The 20,664-nt window shown below is 35.6% G+C and overlaps 1 protein-coding gene across 1 annotated transcript in view; it reads left to right on the forward strand.

Moving 5' to 3' along the window:
- The first annotated feature begins 221 nt into the window (after positions 1-221).
- SHC3 (SHC adaptor protein 3) overlaps positions 222-20,664 on the forward strand; it is a 51,895-nt gene continuing 31,452 nt past the window's right edge. The window contains exons 1-2 of the mRNA XM_056514648.1: positions 222-1,063; positions 16,340-16,410. Of these exons, the coding sequence (XP_056370623.1) occupies positions 524-1,063; positions 16,340-16,410 (611 nt within the window). The 5' untranslated portion in view covers positions 222-523. The remainder of the gene's footprint in view (positions 1,064-16,339; positions 16,411-20,664) is intronic.

The following is a 20,664-nucleotide window of genomic DNA, read 5'->3' on the forward strand; positions in this document are numbered from 1 at the left end:
TTAATTCAGTTTTAAAGGTAATTGCCTTTGGTACTAAAAGGGTGGTGGGAGGGAATAGGAATTAAAGGTTGGGAGGAAGTATCTGTTTGAGAAGATAGGAAAAGGGAATTTGAGAATTGATTGGTGCTAGTGTGCTGTAAGTGGGTGGATGTGGGTTTTTTTTTCTTCTCTCTCCTTTTTTTTTGGCTACAGGAAGTGATTTGCAGTGTTCACAGCCTTTTGTTGAAAAGGGTCCTTCTCATTTGTGTGAGTCATGCTTTTGCTGCGAGCGAGTTGGCAGCTCTAAGCAGGACTGGGATCTCAGTCACAGAAAACTGTTACTTCACCCAACCTTAACAGGGAACCAAAAGAAATTTCTTTAAAATATACATTTTTTTCCTTTTTCCTTATACTCTTTTCTTTTTTACCCTAAACTCTTGTTAACTCTCCGTGTCGTTATGAATTCCTTGCTATGTTAGTACAGGCATCTCCTGCATTGGCATCAGATTTGCCAGAACATATGCAGGAAAGCAGATAGAAGGGCATGCTTCAACGTACCAAGTATAACCGCTTCAGGAATGATTCTGTGACATCTGTTGATGATCTTTTTCACAATTTGCCCATGAACAGCAAGATCTCAGCAGTTGCTACAACTTCAGCTTCTCCTTCGTACCTGGTCTCACCAGAGGTTCTCCGCAAGGACCAAGAAGATGGACCCACCGCCCTGTGTACCCTCATCCATAAAGTGTCCCACTTGAAACTCTCTAGCACGGGCAGCCTTTTGGGTATCAAAAACCTCTCCTCTGCAGTAAAGGAGCTTGCTGTCTCCAAATTGCAGGGAAGCTCGAGTGCTTCTAGTTCAGCAGCAGGGGCTTCAGACAACACATGTAACCTTGTCTCTGCCACTTCGTGTTCTCAGCAGGACGTGAGCAAGATGAGTATGGGGAAAAAAGCACGGTCAGAGGAAATGCACCTGGGAAGTGAAGATTGGAATCAAACTAGCAGTTTTGTCGATAAATCCTCTCGAGGATGGCTGCACTCGAGTGAGAAGATCCTGGGACCTGGTGTGACGTACATTGTGAAGGTTGGTCTGTTTTCTTCCATTCTCTGTTTTTATCAATGAAAAATTCTCTGCTGGTTTTGCTGACAGGATAGTCAGGCTGAAAGGATCTTTTTTTTTTTTTTTTTTTTTCGGTGCATAATACATGAAATGTAAATGCAGGAAGGAAGGGTTGAGAAGCTGTGTTAATTTGTTACATTAAAGCAAACCTGCAAATAATGTTGTACAGCTGTATAAAAATCTTGTTCCTGATTTGATTTGGGCTTTTTAGCCTTCTTCTGAATTTAGGTTTTCAGTGTTATCTAGCAAACTGTATAAATCTTGGATACGTAGGCTTTCAATATGTCTGGTGCAATATACAGGAAGAAAGACACAGTCCTTGATGTGAGGAGGACTGCTAATCATGCATGCATTTTTCAGTTTTAAAAATCTCTAAGGGCAAGCTTTTTTAAAGTGAAAGGATATTTGGAATCTTAGAGCAGTAAAGCAGAGAGCACAATTCTTATTCTGTTTCATTAGAAATAATGTTGTGGGTAGAGCAGGAAAATGCAGCTTGTTTTACATAATGAGCATTCAGCCACCTTAAATGTTATTGCTCTTTTCAGTTCATTGATACTGCATGTCAAGAGCAGAGGATCTTAAGTTTACAGGGTAAACTTAATGTTTCTGTATGCTTTGAAAATATTTTGAAACCACCTGTTAAAGTAGAGCCTTCAAGATAAATGTATATGCAATGTTTTTTGTAGCTAGGTAAGAGTCTGGTTACACCTTTCAACATAGTGTGCAGAAAGTGTAAAAATAAAATTACTGTCCAGAATTCATTCTTCAGTTGCCATGTTTCATTTGCCAAGAGGCTTTTGCATCTTAAGTGTTAAACTGTTTTGCAGCAGGCTATTAATATTACAGGTCTATTTTTAGTGTCATCTTATTTTTGGCATAAGAGTCACAGGTGACTTTATTTCAGGATGCTTGAAAATTGAGTGACACCCCTGTTACTTAACTCTCACTGTTTTTTCTCAAGTCTCATTATCAAAGGCAGAGTGCATATTTAGCTGTTGGGGGACTAGGAAGCAGTTTTCATTTCTTTGTGTTAGTGGTGATAATAGATTTAGCAGGTGGTGGTAGATTGAGTAAGTTGGCCAATTCAGAGCACTATTGAAATTGTACTGTCTTTTTTACTACTCTGAAATTTACTGGAACTACAAAGTCAGTGCTACCTTTCAAACCACAAACTGCTGGTCTGTTACTCTTCAAAAAGTGTCTCGATAAAAATAACCTGCTGACACTAGACATAGTGGTGTTGAGACTCTGATGTTTTTTTGCACAGAAATACTCTGGTTAACAGAATGTCATTTACCATTTTCACAGGGGACTCAACAATTTTACTTTTTATTTTGCTTGGGATAGTGTAAGCCAAATAATGACCGTGAGAATACTCTGCTGCTGTTAGTTTTACCTGAAATGATCACTATGAATCAAAACAAACATAGCATTCAATTTCTTAATCCTTTCAGTAGTTGACCTACTGTATGCTAGAGGAAGCTCATATCTTTGAATTGGAAAGAGAATTAAAGTTATATAAAAGTGGACTAACATTTACAGTGAGTAATTTATCTATGCCTAACAGAGATAGTAGAACAAATATTTAATTAGTGCAATTGATGTGGGGTGTGCATTTATACACACTGTATACATCAGAATTTTCAAAATCAATCAAAACAACTTACTTTTAGGTGTTTGTTAGTGGTTTGTTAATCATTAAAATGTATGGAATCTAGTTTATTGTTCCTGTTAAAAGAAAAATATGATGATTACTTTAACTTCATGATTTCTGGCATAAGAATCATGGAACAGTGCTGTAAATGTAAAAACAATGATTGAAAATAAATACCAAAGTAAGTGGTTAATGAATGAATGAAAATAAACTGGTCCTGATTAGTTCCTAATTTGCTTGCTTATTAACTATCTCAGTTTTCCTTGGCAACTGCAGCATTCATATGGATAAGAATAGAAGTGCAGTTCCCAAATCTTTAAACATTGTTTGCTACCAAGGCTTTTATCCAATCAGACCATCAAATCAATACACAGATGATGTATACTGAGGGGAAATATTCCTTGGATACCTCATGGTTATACTGACTGTCTGGGGGCCTCATACCATGTTTAATTAGTACCATATGCCTTTCAGAAAATTCCATATGCTATTAGTTAAATGAGACAAAAATTAGATTTGCTGTTAACCAGCAAAGCTTTTTTTTTTTTTCTGCAAATGTGCACTGGGTTACAATTTTGTCATCAATCCACATTTAAAACAGAAAATGAGTCATGGGACAGGGTTAATTGTAACTACTGGGCAGTTTGATAGCTCACATGGGAATTTTCTGAAGTAAGAGACACAAAATTCCAAAATTCCTATGTGCAATGTATGAAAAATCTGAATCTTCACTGCCGTTCCCATATTTTCCCATATCACTCATTTTAAAAATAGGCAGTGTAACTCTAATGCTTAAAAAGGGTGTAGGTTTATGGTAAACTGTAGCTATATTCTGATCTTCATGATCTGCTGCACTGCAACTGTTTTCAGTCACAGAAGTTCTGGCACCTTCTAAATTTTTTCCTCCCAGTGGAATTCATGTTGCATTTATATATATTATAACATAAAGATTTTCACAAAAACAACCCCAAAAAACACTTTAGTAACAAATTAGATAATGACTGTAAACATATTTGGGAATAAAGTAGTCAAGTACTGATATCTTAATGATACTGCTGGGCTGTTTAACAAATAATGAATTAATGGGAAAAAAAAAAAAAAAGTGGTTTGCTGTGCTTGAAGTCCTTAAAGAGCTCAGTACTTTCCCTACAGTGGGGCTGGTTACTACAGAGAGAGTTTATAAGTGTTCATGTTGTCAGAAAAACAAACTTGTAGAATAAAAAAAGTGTAAAAAAACTGAGTAATGTAACAACAGTCAAATGTTTCAATGTAGTCTGTTGTTTCAAATGATAAATATCTACCGATGAGTATAACTGGGTAATGTTATAGACATTTTGGAGTTTCGTTTATTTAAAAATGAGAACAGTCAAGAGGCAAAATTCATTTCTGTCTTCAGGTAAGTCATGGCTGGATTTTGTAACAAGTGTCAATGAATTTAGAATTCAGAATGCTGTTGTTCAGCAGTTCAAAACCAAATAAACCAAAAATAATGTATAATTTTATATACCTGTATGAAGTGTATCTGAAAAATCCAGTAGGATTTAAAGCCAACACAGTAGTATGGAACAGATCTGGGTAAATCTAGTGTTAAGTATCGGATAGAAATATAGTATTTAAGAGAGAGGAAGGAAGAACTATTTCATCCAAAAGAATCACTGCAAGTCAGGGCAATAATATTTCAATAAAAAGGACATTAAATTATTATTATTATTATAGCAAAGTATTCAAAGAATATAGTCCTAGCTGTAATAATTTCTTTAACATTTTAACATGTTCATTCCTTGTGAGGGACTAACAGCAGTTTCTATCTGATGTGGAAAACAGACATCATTGTGAAGCAAACACATCACCAAGTGAAGGCTTCAGTTCTGCAAACATTCCTACATGACACTGTTTACGGGAGCATTCTCATTGAAATAATTGAGGCTACCTTTGTACACTGGAAGTTAAGTGTGTGCTTGGGGATGAACTGAATTGCTGTGTCTCTTTAATAGCTAACCCAGACTGCAAAGCACAGCCTTAAATGGAGCTAACAAAGTAGAAACTGCATCATATGTTGCCCTCCCCTAGAAGAAGGGCTCTTTGGAAAAATGTTTCTCTCTTTTTTTTTTTGTTTTTTCCCTTCCTGTTTTAGCCAGAATTGATTTGCCTCTCACAAAAACAAAAACAAACCCCACAACAAAAACAAATAAACAAACAAAAAAATTACAGCGAAGCTTTTTTCTCTTTTAGGTTAAATTTATCTTCTTTATAGAAAAAAAGTATGGAAGTTTGTTTGGGTTTCTTTTAATCAGATTTAATTTCAACTTTTGTCATTCAAATTGAGATAGTGCTGTTGGTTAATCACTGATCATTTGGCATGGCCTGACTACAAACATACTCAGTAGGATTTTGTACATATAACTCTAATAAAAACACAGTCCCAGAGCATCCTGTTTGTAATGAGGTTTACGTGTTTAAGAAATGTGTTGTGTGTTTCAGTCATATGGTAATAATAGGATAGAATACTGACTTTTTACTTCAGAGTCTGCTACCCTCAACCTGGGTGCACAAACAGTGTTAACAAAGACTAATGAAACTGGCTTATCACTGTGGGTTTTAAAGCTGCATGCATGCAGATTAGGGGAGAGAGAAGTAAGTGACAAAGACAGCATTGGTTTAAGTAATTAATCCCTCCTATTGTACCATATTCCTGAGAGATCAGTTAGTATCCTTTCCATTTCCCTTCACCGTTATTTGGACACTGTTATTATATAAAAGAATGACATTGATGCCTGTTGCTCACTTGAAAACCTTTCTTTTGATCTTCATGGACCTGAACTACTGTGGGCCTGTCATACAGCCCAATAATAGGAAAAAAAGAGATCAGATTCTACAGGCAGAAATCATATCATAGAGTCTTTAATTATAATATTATTCTAATTACATGAATCAAATACTATTACTGTACATTTGCACACGTTCTGTAGAAAGCAAAGCATGTATTGATTTCAGAGTTGAAGGATTCAGCTATCAACATGAATGTCTGTTCTCTAGTACATTTGGAGTGTTTATATGGAGTATTTTTGTCTAAAGCAAAAATTATACTGTTGCTACTTATTTATCCTGCTAGTTAGGTATGTCCTACAGTTTTAAAATTCCTAGATGAATTTATCTGGTCAGTGTAGGAGGGAAAAATCACATTCAGGCAGAATTCCTTCTGTTTTTCCTTGGAAATTGGATGGTTGATTCCTTTATTTGTCTTCCAACAATATTTACAGTAGGAATATCATGTGCCCAATGTAAATATCTGCCACTACAAACACAATGAAAACACACACATGAATCAAGATCTTCAGGGAAAACTTGTGCCCTTCTGTGCTACTGGAGAAAAGGCTCTCCTTTGTCCCATGGTGTTTTTCTCTCCTAGCCAAAGAGAAATCTTGTCTCCACTGACGCAACAGATATACTTGTGCTACAGCCGGGTTTAATTTTATAGCTGAAAGTTCAAGTGAATGCACAAAGTATCAATATTAAATTTTCTTGTTTACAATGAGAAAAAGCTTTGATCTACTATGTGTAGTGTCAGAGACAACCAGCTTTCCAGCTACTAATGCTCTTTCAAGGTGATTTACTCCCCCTTGCAATGAAACAAATTTCATAGAGGAAGAGGGTTCAGTATTGCTTCTTTGCAATTCTGCATTGTCATGCAATATTAATTTCATTGATCCTATATATTTATGACAAAATGTAATGCAGCTCTACCTTTGTCAGCTGCAGGCAGGTCTGAGGCAGAGCCTGACCATTTGAGTTGTGATGGGAATAGTAATGGGACTCAGTGCAAGCACATTTCCACTCATCCCTTGTTTTCTGGAGAGATTAGACACAATTCAGTAAGGATAATCTAGAATGTTTATTTAATAGGTTAGATATTCCCCTTGGCTTTTCAAATAAGTTTTCATAGGGCCAGGTGAGATTTCAGTCTCATAAGGCTGAATCAGATATTCCAAGTCACAGCTAAAAGTTCAAAGACTGAAAAAAACACATCTGAAAATAAACAGAAATGGCAACCAAAGCCATAAAAACTAAAAATAGGCAGGATATAGGGTGACACAAAAATATAAATGTGTGGTAGACAGAAAAAGCTGTCTAGGCTTTACTTTTTCTACAGCACCATCAAACTGATACATGTTTTTTGATTTGGTGTTTGGTTTTTTTTTTAACCTTAGAATAAATCCTGAAATGTGAGACAGAAGTTGAACAAATACCTTCAATAACAAGGACATGAACAAAAGAAAGAGATTTTGTCTTAAGGTGTTGTCTATACTTGCTTAGCACCATTTCTATCCTTTGGATATGTTGTTGTACTAAGATGGCTTTATTTCTATTTTTTGACTCTTACTAATTAAGGAATTATGCAAGAGAGAGAATGTCTCATGGGACAACGTCTTTCCTGAATAACATTTGACACTGCTTACCTGTGATAAAGTAATTATATGAAACAGGATTGTCTCTTTTTTTTTTTTTTTTATAGAAAAGCTGCTTTCATGAACCACAGGACATTTTAGAAATACCTGTGACTTCCCAAAGAATTTGAATATTTCAGAAACACTAGCTTTGTCACCAAATGTAGGGACTTGTTTTGTCACCAAGTGTTGAGTGCAGATGCTACAGTGTTATTCACTTTTTCTAACTTTTTTTTTTTTTGTAAATTATTTGTGTAGAAAAACTAAGCAGCAAGCACTGACTGACTGGAAACATTGTATGAACTCTCTGTAACAATATATTTCTGCCAAGAAGAGAAAAGATGGAAAGAAAGGAAAAGGCAGGGCTGCTTGGTTTTGGGCAGAAACTGGAAGCTGCAGGTGCCAGTTCTGGGCTGACCCTGGCCTTGGGAGCTTTGGGAGTGGTGGGAAAAAGTGAGCCTGCTTGGGGCCATGGAGGGCCTGGTGGTGCCCCTGGCCTCCCGGAGCTGCTCTGCCTCTTCACAGCCTTTCTGCTGCAAGGAAACCTTCCAGAGACTTTTCATTATTTACATCCAGCCTCTCCCTGTATCCCGTTTTTTTTTCTGCACAGTGGAGGTTATCTTTTGGACACTCTTACTGAGAACACAAGAAGCTATAGCTTCAGCATAGGGGAGGTAAATATTGGTAAGGACTCAGAAGGAAGATCTGATTTAATTGCTGAACTCTTTCGATGAAGACCATAGCTACATATGGCATTCATATAAAAAAGTACTCCCTCTCCCTCTGTGCATGTTTTGGATTTTCTGTTTTAACAGTGACAAGTCCTTCCTACATCACACCTCCAAATGCACAGTTTAGAAAGCAGAACAGTATATGCATTTCAGATACTTAACATGGGTTTGTATTTGGCATAGTGGAAAAGCACCTGTTAGACATTTCATCTTTTGAGTCTGTGCTTTAATGATACTCCTCATCAAGAACTTCTACTTGCTCATGACTCTCTTGCTCTCTAATGACTGAGGAAGAGCAAGTTCTTTAATACCTAGATATATTTACAGTGTCCATATTTACAGTTTCAAATGTCTAATTGTTATTTACAACTATTGAAGCATATTGTTTTGGCTGCAGAATCTTTTGTGTGTTTGTGTTAAATGAATTCTGATGCAGAACATAAGCTGCTGGAACTAATCTGCATGGTGCTTTAAAGGGAAGTATATCTTAGTGGATATTCAAGGTAGCAGCAAAGCAGTCTGGAAAGTATTCACTGAATTAAAGTATGCAGCTGTGAAAATGAAGCAATTCATCTGTGCTACTGCAGTGCATATTCTAAGTGGTTCACACTGCAATAATTGCATTCACTGTTATTACATATTTTTAAAATTAAACCTAAAGAGCTAAAACTTGTGGAGTTTTTTTACCTCAAATGCAGCTTTTTAAAGGGAAATCTTTAGTCCATACAAAAAATTGAGGCTTAAGATACAATATGTTTACATTTAAAGTAATATAATAAATCCCTGTCCAGTGTGAGTGTCTGATTCTAACATTCTGATTCTAACATTACTGAGGTTTTGTGAGAACATTTATCAATAAGGTAGGAACATAAGAAATATTGCTCATGTGAAACTATCGATATGGGATTTTTCTGAAATCTAGTGAAGGCCCTGTTCATTTAGCATCTCTACTACATAAATATTTTTGAGCATGACGTTGGCAATCTTGTTTCGTCCACTTGCAAGTAAAAAATAAGAAAAAAGTACTTTAGTTGAAGATGTTTTGTTTTCAACCCCATTTGAGTTGGAGATTAGAAAATTGTCAGAAGCAAAATTTGTTTCTTGGTTATATCTTTCCCCTCCCTAGCAAGAAATGAGACCTCAGAGTTGACTTAAGAAATTGCTTTTCAAGATAAGATAAAATATCTTCTTTTCCTAGCTGAATCTTTTGCCTTTTTTAAGAGGTTCTGCATCCTTACTGTTGAGTTGATTGTGAGATGCTGCCAGAATGCTTTCACAGGGTAAGACAATTCATAGGAAAGGTTGGCTATCATTTGCCACTTAAGAACTGTTAGTCTGAATATATTGAGACATATAATCTCTTTTTGCTCCAGAAACAAGTTATTGTACAAGAGGAAATAGGAAGACATTGGCCAGAGTTGGAGGTATTCTTGGGAGAACTGTGTTCTCTCATCCATTGCTATAAAAGTGAACCACCTGTTTTCAAGAGGAATGTAATTGACAGTCATATCCATCATCATTTCTACTGTATGAAAGCTCTGTTGGTTTACTTGTCTCATGGAGGATTTTGTGATGATAAATTTACACTGAGTGGTTGAGGCTTATCTGTAGTTGAACCTCAAAGATTTTCTGTTCCATTTTCACTCAAACCTTACTTAGAGTTTTCCATCTGGATTGGAAGATGCATTCTTTAATGAGAAAAAAACCTTTGGACGGAAACATTGATTCACTGTAAAGCTCTGTACATGATTACTTACTGGTATAAAAATTACCAACTGCAAAAGTATGAAAGCACAGAAGACAGCCTTTCTATTTTTCATGGCAGCATATGTTTATGACACATTTTTGGTGCCGAATTCTGATAGTGTCTAAATATAGGGCCTTTTCCTCATTCAGAACAAGGCTGCCAGTGCTTCTTTCATGCAGGATTTCTGCTTCCACAACCAGGTACACTGTTCTGCACGTATCAGGAAAGCACAGGGCAAAGGTACAGACTGGGGGCTTTGGCATATATGGGTAGAGCACAGTGATCAGGCAGCCCCAGAGACCTGCATAAATGTCTGAAGACATGTCTTGCCCCAAGGAGAGGGAAAGGCAGGAAGCTATGGCATGGCTGAAAGAGCATGTTAGCTAAGATTTTAATATGATGTTACATGATAGTTAAGCAGTCTATTTAAAGGGAAATATATTTATATTCCAAACTGTTCAAACTTTTCAGAGAAACTGAAATCTCTAGCAGCTTACTTAAAACTCTGTGACTACTGCTTATACAAATTTATTTCTCTCTGAATATCTAGTCTTTGGTTCTGCCCACAGCTTTTTCTAATATTATAACTTACTCTACATTAGAAATGTCACAGAACAAATTTTCCATTCCATTCTTCAGCTGAAAGGGGCTAGGTAAAGTAGCATAAATCTGAATGATTTTGTGCATACAGGACCTCCTTTTAATCACACTGCTATCTGTTCAGCTGATGGTACCCGGCATTTTCAAAGGCTGCCTCTTCTGCTCATCAAATACTTTGTATTTTCAACAACACCTGAAGCAAGAGGGTGTCCTGCAGACTTCTGTGATGCCAGAGTTTGAGTGAAATGTCTGTTGTGATAATGCAGAACAGTGGTTCTCCATCTACCAGGAAGGGGTTTCCCTGATGTTTGACAACACCCTCTTAGCAATGGGCAGCTCTTTAGGTAAAAAAAGAAAACAAACAAAGAAGCAAAACCCCACAAAACAAAGAGGCAAAACTCTACAAAGCAATAGCCAAACAAAAAAGACCACAAAAACACATTAGAGTGCAGGTCTTGCTAATCATAGAGTCCAGAAAGATTTACCAGATTCTCAGATCTGTGTCCGTTTTGGATAGCTGAGCCACATCTTGGGTTAATGACTACTATGGAATTATAAGGGGCCTTTACATATATGTTTTTTCAGTATGAATGAATTAATGAATTTAAAAGATTTCAAGTGTTAATCAAATAATATAAATAAAATACTTTTTAATAAATAAATAAAATACGTATGTCTATATAACGATTTCCATATGAAGTAAAGAAGCAAATGTGTTTTGGTATCTTCTCTTTTTGTGCCCATGTCTTACTGATTAGCAGAGTTAAGTAATTTTGTGGTGCATGTCTCAGTCAAGCTGGTAAGATATTCAGGGTAATAAATGTTCTTGTAAAGCACAATTAAAAAACTAGGAAACATTGTCACGCTTACTATTTTTCTTTAACTTATTTTATTAAAGGGAATATTTTGTGGTTACAGTTCCTTCTTAGACTTGTAATTTTAAATTTTTTTTAAAAAATCTGTTTAAATTTTTTTGTGGGTGGTTTATTCCCATTTCAGTTGTTTGTAAAGTGGGTATGGTAAATTTAGTTAAGCTGGGAATTTCATTTAATATGATATGAAAGGGATTGAGTTTCATATTAATTTGCTAAAGAGAAAACTTCATTTTATAAAATACTTGTCAATCTTGCAGTCTCTGGCTATGGCTTGGGCTGCTTTTGGCTTGGACTGATTTTATGTTGGTTTTTTTTCCTTTTCTTTTTTCCCCTCTTTTCACATATCAATATTGTTGAAAATCCTGTCTGTATCCACAGTTATATGTGGACAAACTTGCAATCTTGAAATCAAGTCCTGGGCTGTTACTATTTTTATTATGGCCTGCTTGTTAGTGAGCATCTGAATTTGAATCTAGATGTGATTTAGGGTAGATAGCAAACCTGAAAATAATTTTTCAATATTATGGAACATTGTGGAACTTTCAGCACACATTTCATAAGCTCCTTTAGCTGTTAATGGTGATACCTGAAATTAGAGAGAACTGTCATTTTGATGCATAAATAAATGCTTATTGCACTAGTAGCAAAAGAATCTGAAATAAAAACTCTTATTTTTAAATAGGGGCATCCTCAACCATAATTAACTAGCACCAGTTAATTCATACTAACTACTCATTTATTTCCATGGCATAATCTTATTCTGGACTAGCTCTTTGGTGAATGAGAATAAAATGAGAATAAAACCCTCAAAACCAAGCTAACAAATTCCCCTATCCCTTAAAAAACAACAAAAAAGAAAATGTAGGCGTATGACTTGAGATATATAAGAACCAGATGTGGCAAGCGAAAAGATACTCACTTTTTCACTTTTGCACATGCCAAGTAAAAGCACAGCCTAAGCCCGTGGGTGAGAAAATTGCAGTGAATTGCCCAGCTTATTTTATTTCTATTTTTGAAACTTAGATCTCCATACAGCACCCTGAACCCCATGGATCAGAATCTAATTTTTGAGCCCCCAGGCTATTATCTGCAGCTGTGCAATGTTAGAGCATACTTCAGATACATCAAGATTTGAAGGCACAGGCTAATTTTTGTCTAACAATACAAGTGTATGTCTGTTTGCTGATGTAACCATGTTATCTCTCACGTGACTTGTACAAGGCAGGAAAGCTGCAAAACAGTGAACCACTCAGATCTGATGATGGTCATCTGGTTATACAGATTAAAACCAGTGAATTTCAATTTACTAAGAATACCCATGCAGTTTTGATGAGCTGACGATACTCTGGTAGTTGGATTCAGAGGCTGGGAGATCTTATTTTGTTTGAGAGTAGGTGATGGGTAGATATGCTATGCACAAGGCTGACACTCATCTGCTTGACATGTATGTAGGTTGGACTGCTTCACTGCTGTATGGAGCGACATCCTGATGCAATATTAGAATAAGTTCTTGCTGTGTTTTTGTAAAAGTATTTTTTGCTGTTGTTACTACCAGTTTCTCAGTCCAACAGTGAAGAATTTCTTCCAATAACTTGGTATTTTGAAGAGCTTGTTAGGAAGCACCAAACAAGGTTGTTGTATTTCTAGAGCAAACGGCTTCTCTGACAGTGACTATTCTCTTTTCTTTCTTTTTTTTTTTTTCCTCTTGGCTCCAAGTACACAAATGCATTCAGGCAGTGTTCATGTCTGTTTCTGAGAAGTGTTGAGAGATCTCAGTATCCTCTTTTACACAGGCTTCAGTAAAAAGTTTTAGTTGCTGGACAGGAATTTTCTGAGTCTCAAAGAAGACAGGTACTTTAGGGATTACGGAACAAGCGCGTATGGGACAAACCAGAAATCTGAGACATATAGCCTTCTCTTACACTGACCTGTCAAAATTGTAACTAATAAGGATGTTGGAACTACATGGAATGAGAGCTACATGGTTCCACCTGTATGTGGCACTCTGGTTCCTGCAAGGTACTGTTTAGCATGCAAAGTATGAATCTAAAATCTCTGAATGGGAAGGTATTCATTAATATGAAATTCATACATTTTCCTTGGGACATAGTACCTTTCAGTGTACACAGGCTGGAAACTCATTCAAATATTATAAAGTCAACAGCAGGCAGAATGTTATCTGAGTAAGCTTGGAACTGGTAGTCCCAAATCCTCCTACTTCAAGGTGGGCTACGTCTTGATATATTTGGTTCCTGAGCAATGAGAGGGAGGATGATAGCAGGAACTTATAAATTTCACAGTGCACAGTAGCTGATTGGTTAGAATATACATTAAGTTCTGGATGAAGAGGAGTGTTTTTTAGAGGTAGAGTGTTTTATAACTATATTTTAAATGTTTCATGGAATGCCTAAAGCAAAAGATAGCATTTCTTTTTAATCAGGGTATTTATTTGTTAAAATAAATGAATAATTTATTTCCTTGCTATCTTGGTTGTATGTCTTCTTTCTGTGGATCCTTGTCAGGATGTACTTCAAATGGATATTTTTAGACAGCAGTGTTGGTCTTGGGGAGTAATTGAAGCATAGCAGTAGGTGAGTTATATGTCCCTGTAGTTGGCCTTTGGACCTTTTGAATGTCAGTTTTTACAGTAATTTCGTTACTTGAAAACATGCTGTGGTGATTAAGTGTTCACATCTTTTATCCCAGCAAATCAGTTGCCATCTTTGCATCGATCAGTCAGGAATACTGCAAGCCTTACTATGTTGTGTTCAGCTGTCTCCGTGATATGCATAAAACAAGTACAGGGTAATTTTTTCCATCTGACCTTCCTTCAGTCTGATCTTGTCTCTATTTTTGTTAATGCAGATCAGGTAGTATGACTCAAAGGAGTCTGAATGCACGTCCTCTAAGTATGTTTATGGGTTTTTGTCTTCTTCTTTGTCTGTTTATTTTGACAGTGGCTTGTGTGCACATGTTTTTGTGTATTTATTTGCACGCCTGCATGTACTTGTCAAAATACCTTCCAGAGTTTGCTTCCAAAATGCTGGACCTGGTTCTCAAACTCGTGCAATTACTTTGCTTTAAAAGACTTGTGGCAAATATAGGTAAGTGAAAGAACAAGTGCAATCCAAGAGTGTTTTAGTGTTGAGAGGTCTAAACTAACATGTTCATGAAATAATGAAATTTCTTTAACAAAAAACCCACAGAGATACCTTTGAAGAGTCATACAATTTACAGCATATTAAAATTAATTTTAATTAATTTAATTAATTTATTAATTTAAGGCATATGAAATAAATAATGGGCAAAATTAATCTATGAAAGCATCCTAGACTAAAATGACACAGAAAGAAAACAAGAAAATATTGATCATTGCTGTTTATTGGCATGAGTTAAATGATTTCGGCTGATTATCTCAAGTGATACTAAAGAATTTAGTCTCCAAGAAAATGAAATCACCCTCTGGGATACTTAAAAATAGAGCAAATAATGGCTGAGATTCCTTCATCAGAGCATGAAAATGTAGTTGTATATGTTTTAAGTACTCAGGCAGAAGTATATGCAAAAACCCAAATTTATTTGTAGTAAGGTTTGTCTAGTTTTGCACTGATAGATGACAGCTTGAGAGTATGATGTTTAGCTTGAAATCTCCATGTGCCAGGATCTCTTTAGACAAGATGCTTTCTGCAAATATTTTATAAACTTTTAAAAAATATAGATTTGAAGATTTATAAAATATTCTGGGAAAAGGATCTTGAGATAACCCTTCTCAGAAACTGTGTGCTATCATAATGCAAGTTCAAACAATTTAATATAAAAGAGTCAGTTGAAGTTATAGCTAATTTTATTCAGTGTTGTGATAACTTCATAGCATTTGATAGAAGTAAATTAAATAATAGTGGATATGTGAAAACAAACTAGATATTCCCTCAGCCTGTTAACATTTTATGACATACATGTTTCTGTGGAAAATCTTAACTGAAATTTCTAGATATTAAGTTACTGATGTAGTCATTCTCTTAAAAGATTATTTTTTCAGCAAAAAATAAGATTCCCAAATAGGCAAAAATTGTGTCCTCATGTGATTTTTGCACCAGTTTCATTCCAAATAGATTGTATTATGCTGTGAAGACAGAAAAACTGATATAAAAGCACAGTGCTAGAGTAGCATCATGATCATCATTATGAGGCTCATGATGTAAAGACTTCTTCCCAGTTCCCCGGAATTTCAAAAGTCAAGTGTGTGGTTGAATGCTTCACCTGCATGCAAAGATACTGCCATAGGTTATACCAGTCATGAGGCAGTTTGTGCAAAGACAAGGTCCAAATATCTGACAAGAGCTTTAGCTCTAGTTAGGCTTTAGCATATGCAAGTTATGTCCACTTTTGGAAGCAAATCTAGAAGATTCACACGAGTTTTTCTGGCTCCCAGTGATAGATACGGTTGAACTTTAACATCTTTCAGTAACTTCCCTTAACGTAACAGTACTCCCTTTTTTCCACAGAGATGCAAGACAGAAATCTGGGTCAAAAAGTCTGATCTTATGTTAATATTAGCTAACCTTTCTGTCATTCCTTTCTTGAATGACCCTGTTAAAGCAATTTCCCATCATGGGTTATTAGTATATTATATTCGTATTTCCCACCTTTTTACTACTATAATAAATGAAAATACTAAATCACATCTAACCCTGAGCTGTTTATTAAGAAATTTGGTTGCTGGTGTTCTTTTCAGCTTTCCCTGTTACAAGTTGCTTTTTTTGTTCTAATGAGACTTAAGTTCTCTCCCTTTTAAATAACTTTGTCCTATTAACCAATACTAGATAAATTGCCTTTACCACACTTCCTTTCTCATTAAGATTATTTTTTACTTTGTTTGTATCTAAAGTGGATCCATTAAGATAGAAGAAAACTAAAAAAAGCACATCAACGTATTATAAATTGAGTGTATCACAGTCACCACATAAAACAATATGTTGAATGAAATGTGACCCTTAAATAAAACAAAATGTTTATGTAACAAATCTGTGGCATAGAACAGCACCATCACAACAACCTACTGTTGACACAGGATAAATCAAATGTAAAAATAAGAATTGCACATTGCCTTTTAATGGTTAGTTGCACTTTCTCTCAGAAGTCAAGCATAATTATAATACATTTTCCAACTGTTTCTTTTTCCTTCCAGTACTTGGGCTGTATAGAAGTCTTACGGTCAATGAGATCTCTTGACTTCAGTACTAGAATGCAGGTTGCAAGGTAAGATTTTGTACTACTATGTCTTTTAAAGTAACTTCTGAATTGTGTCCCCAGAGCGAAAAGGCCAAACACATGCTAAAGGATTTTTGGATACTATAAGTCCACTTTTAAATTTTGCTTTTACACGTAAATCCCTTACATGTTATTGATAAAGTTTCAGCAGGACTTAAAGTCTATTTTCTCTATGGATTTTTGATATGGCAGGAGCTACTTTACAAAATTTTTGCCTGTTTGTTATGCCAAGTAAGGCACTAATCTGAGTACCAATTTAATGACATTTAAGCTTGTGAGAATTAGAATATGCTTAAAAACTATGATCTAAAAATTAATCAAGGGAGCTGTGTTTACGGGTTTTTATAGTAATTTCTTGCAAAAAGTTCTCAGATTATAAACTGTCTGCACAAAGAATATAGAGGAAAATATATCACCGCAATGATACCAGAGGCCAAAAAAAGCTATTTCTTTTTCAGACTTATTTCAGAAACAATAAGCTTGTATTAGGTTCTTTGACAGATCATTTAAGTGTGTCATGGTATTTTTGTAAGAGCAGTATTTAAGTACAAGAAGTAAAAGTATCCATGAATTCCTTTTTCTAGGAAGATTATTTTCTGAGAACTATAGGAATGGTGTTTTGCAGGCATTTTCACTTGAAAATCCGAGTCATTGATTTCAGAGGAATGTAGCGCTGGTGTCTTCTAGCAACTGGACATCACTTTTTCAAATTCTTGAATTGAAATGATAAAGAAATACTTTTCAAAGAAACGCATATAAAGTGATATTACTAGATACAGTGCTTGAATTTCACCTCCTTGAGGCTGACAAATAAATAAATCTTTCAAAAGCCATATATCACACCATAAAAAGCTAAATACTTCTTTTATTAAATGAGAAAAATAGCTAGTTTTTAGGCTTGGATGCTAATCATATCATCTATATGCACTGACTTTGGGTTACACTTGCATGCAGCAGCTTTGAATTGGGCCATGTATGTCCTCACAAAAAGTTAACCATTAATTTGTCAAGATACTGCACTGGTGAGAGGCAGAGAAGCCCAAGGACAGGTAAATGACAGAATCCTGTTTTTCAAGCAATGTAGACTATGGAGGCATCTGATAATTTACCTACTGTTCTTTTATAAATGTGTCATGTACATTTCAAATATTTCAGTGACCTTTGAAAATTATTTCATATCTAAGCAGACTTGTTGTTCCAATATAGGGGGTATATTTATGTTTACCACTTGGAAATACAGTGATACTGGCTCATGAAACAGTTGTGATAATTATTTGGTTTCCTTTCTATATCAGGAAGTGAATTCATCTTAATTTTTCTGCATGGTTTCTTTCATTGTAATGCCTTCATTGTAATAGTGTTGTACTTTTCTTATTACCTAGCTTAAAGGCACTGCTCTAGCATGAATACATAAGCATATTTGGTGATCTGAAGTAATATGGTCTACACAAACAAAATATCTTTGCCTTGTAGTTCCTCCAATAAAAAAAAACCAAAAGGTTTATTGGCTTTTACTGTGAAACTAACATGGAATTGTATTTTTTTGTGTTGAAGTTACAGCATATTTCACTACATGAAATAATTTTGTTATCCCACCTTCGTCTAATTATATCTAGAGCAAAGATTTTATTTTTTTCTCAAACAGGAAGCCATATCTTCATGTTTTGCTTTTTAAATTTGCATTTATGGTTTTCTGTTTATCATAAAACAAAGCAATCTCATGATTTTTGTAATGTAGTTCCTGATTAAAAGTTTTTTGTTTTTAAGTGGCTTTCAAATCAGGATCTAGCATCTTAATCTGCATTTCATTAATTCATCTGGCTCTAGATATCCTCATCATGTCCTAGGTTTTCAGTACTCACGTGCTTTGTTATGTAGCATTTCACATATGAGCCTATTGTTTATTAAGAAAATATTATTAAGGAATTGCTAAAATTCTCATATGCTAGTTAACTTTCTGGTGTGTTTTAAGAAACATAATGTAGGCCTCAAGGTATATACTGAATTAATAAGGCTGATGTTCTGATATTACAGGCGCCAATTCCCCCTTAAGAAGACACCTGGTACCAAATGGTCTGTGCAGCCCTTTGGTTACAAGTAAAATAAAAGCACCTGGAAGTTACGTTTTTGTCTGCTACATCATACATGTATTTTTAAGTATGTCCATTGCCAGTTTCTCTGCAGCTTGCCTTCAGTAAAAAAACCTATCCTGGTAGCCTGATGTCTTCTGCTGTGGTGTGGCCAAGGCTAAGGTCCATAGCGTTAGCCATGACTGCATCAGCCAAGGAGCCTGGATTCATAGCTGAAGCAAAAGCTTCTCTGTGTAAACCCCTCTGTGCTGTTTCCTCTAACCAGAGGAGCAGATGTCACAGCAGCTGCGATCTCCTTCTGACCTACATCTTTATAAATTTATCCTACTGCATGCATCTCACCTGTTGAATCTGTTATTTTTTTCAAGGTCTTTCAAAATCAGTTATAGAAGAAAATGATCTATCTTGGACTGATATGACCTCTGGCATTATGCAGTATACTAATTATGATTAAAAAACAGAAAAAATTAGTCAAGTTACTTGATTTAGTGTGGAAGCCTGGATGCATTTCTTCCTAATAAGTAGGCATCATGTTTGACACATACAAAGCACTTACTCCCTTTTTAGCACTGCATCACATGTCTGTCCCTGCTTTCTTAACCTTACTTTTTTTTCCCATGTTGCAGACCTTAAACATAGGAAGTCAGTTATTAGGAATCCTAAATTTACCTTTTTTCTGCCTTCCAATTATTGCATATGTCATTTTATGTCTCTGTCAGCTTTGAGGATGAGCAAATCCCCAAAGTAAAATAAGCAGCATCAATTCCTGGAAGAAAAAACTTACAAGACTCAGTAATGGGAGGGTAAGACATGTAGTCTCTTGCTCTGCTTGAAAACTCCTGGTATATTTTAGACAAACTGTTAATCCCAGTCACAGACAACTCTGTGATTAAATGAATTAGTGCTTGTAAATGGCACTTAAATTGTTGAGTGAGCACTTAGAAATTACTTAAAAATTGGACTGAGATTTCCACTTCTCTGGTGAATTAGAGATAAGAAATTCATGGGTAAAGGTTGTGTAGATAATTTGAATGGCTTTGAAAATCACAGCTGTTATAATGCATTAGGAAAGTATATACATCAGTGTGCATGCATGGATGTATCTGACAAATGAAGAACTTTGACTTCAATTTCAGGAACTGCACCAAAGCCCCAGAGTAAATAATTTGGTCAGCACTCTTTCCTTCCTTAGTGCAGTCCTGTGAAATATCAACTTGTGCCATCTAATGCTGTCTAATCTATCCTATCCTGGAACTTGTGTTTGTTTTGCCTTTTCACTTTTTGTACACGAAAATGTTAAAACTTGCAGCAATACATTTATCTTTGTGTGAGAGCAGTGAGCAAACATTTTCACTTGGAATACTCTTCATCAGATGCTAATAACCTTGATGGTGCCTTGCAGTGGTATTGCTGCCCTTATTTTGAGTTGGATGAAAAATGAACAGTTATGTAAAATTTCTAACAGTTTTTTGTCTTTATCATTACACATTTGAAGTCTCAAGATTCTCTCATTCCAGGGGAAATAGAAGAACTAGAGTATAAATCAGTGGTATTTATTCTTTCCTGTAATGAATGTAATGTCATGTGAATTCTTGAGCAAATAAGAGGATGCGCCCGACCACGGTCAGACATTACGCATAATGATAAAGGAAAGCCAGCTGAATCCACATGTTGCATCTTTAATTACCCAGTGATAATTCATGTAACACATGTAAGGTCAAGATGACTTTCTTGGGCAGCAAGACAAACAAAAACATTTAATTTTCGGCATAGTGGAGGAACAGGAGGACTAGCAGACAAGACTGCTGAGCTAACCACGGGTGGCAAGTTCATGGTTAAAGTTCATCCGAATCCTACCTTCATCATCATAGAAAGGGGCCACTCTTAAGCTTCTGTGGCCAGGCCCTTTGTGCCTTCAAGCTTTTTGTAAAAAAATAAGTTAAAAATCAGGTAAATTCTTTTGCAACGTGCAGTGTTTGAAGTTTGTGTAATATGTTTGTATGCTTATTGTTAAAGCTGTAGTAGAATAATGAGTCCTCACTTTTGTGTTGTATGCATGTGACTTATGCACTATTTGAATTAAATATTGCATGCACTGTTTGTTGTACATCTGAGTCTGAACTACAAGGATGCATGTTCACTGGCATTTAAT

This window comes from Oenanthe melanoleuca, chromosome Z (assembly GCF_029582105.1).
Source record: "Oenanthe melanoleuca isolate GR-GAL-2019-014 chromosome Z, OMel1.0, whole genome shotgun sequence".
NCBI classification, from domain to species: domain Eukaryota; kingdom Metazoa; phylum Chordata; class Aves; order Passeriformes; family Muscicapidae; genus Oenanthe; species Oenanthe melanoleuca.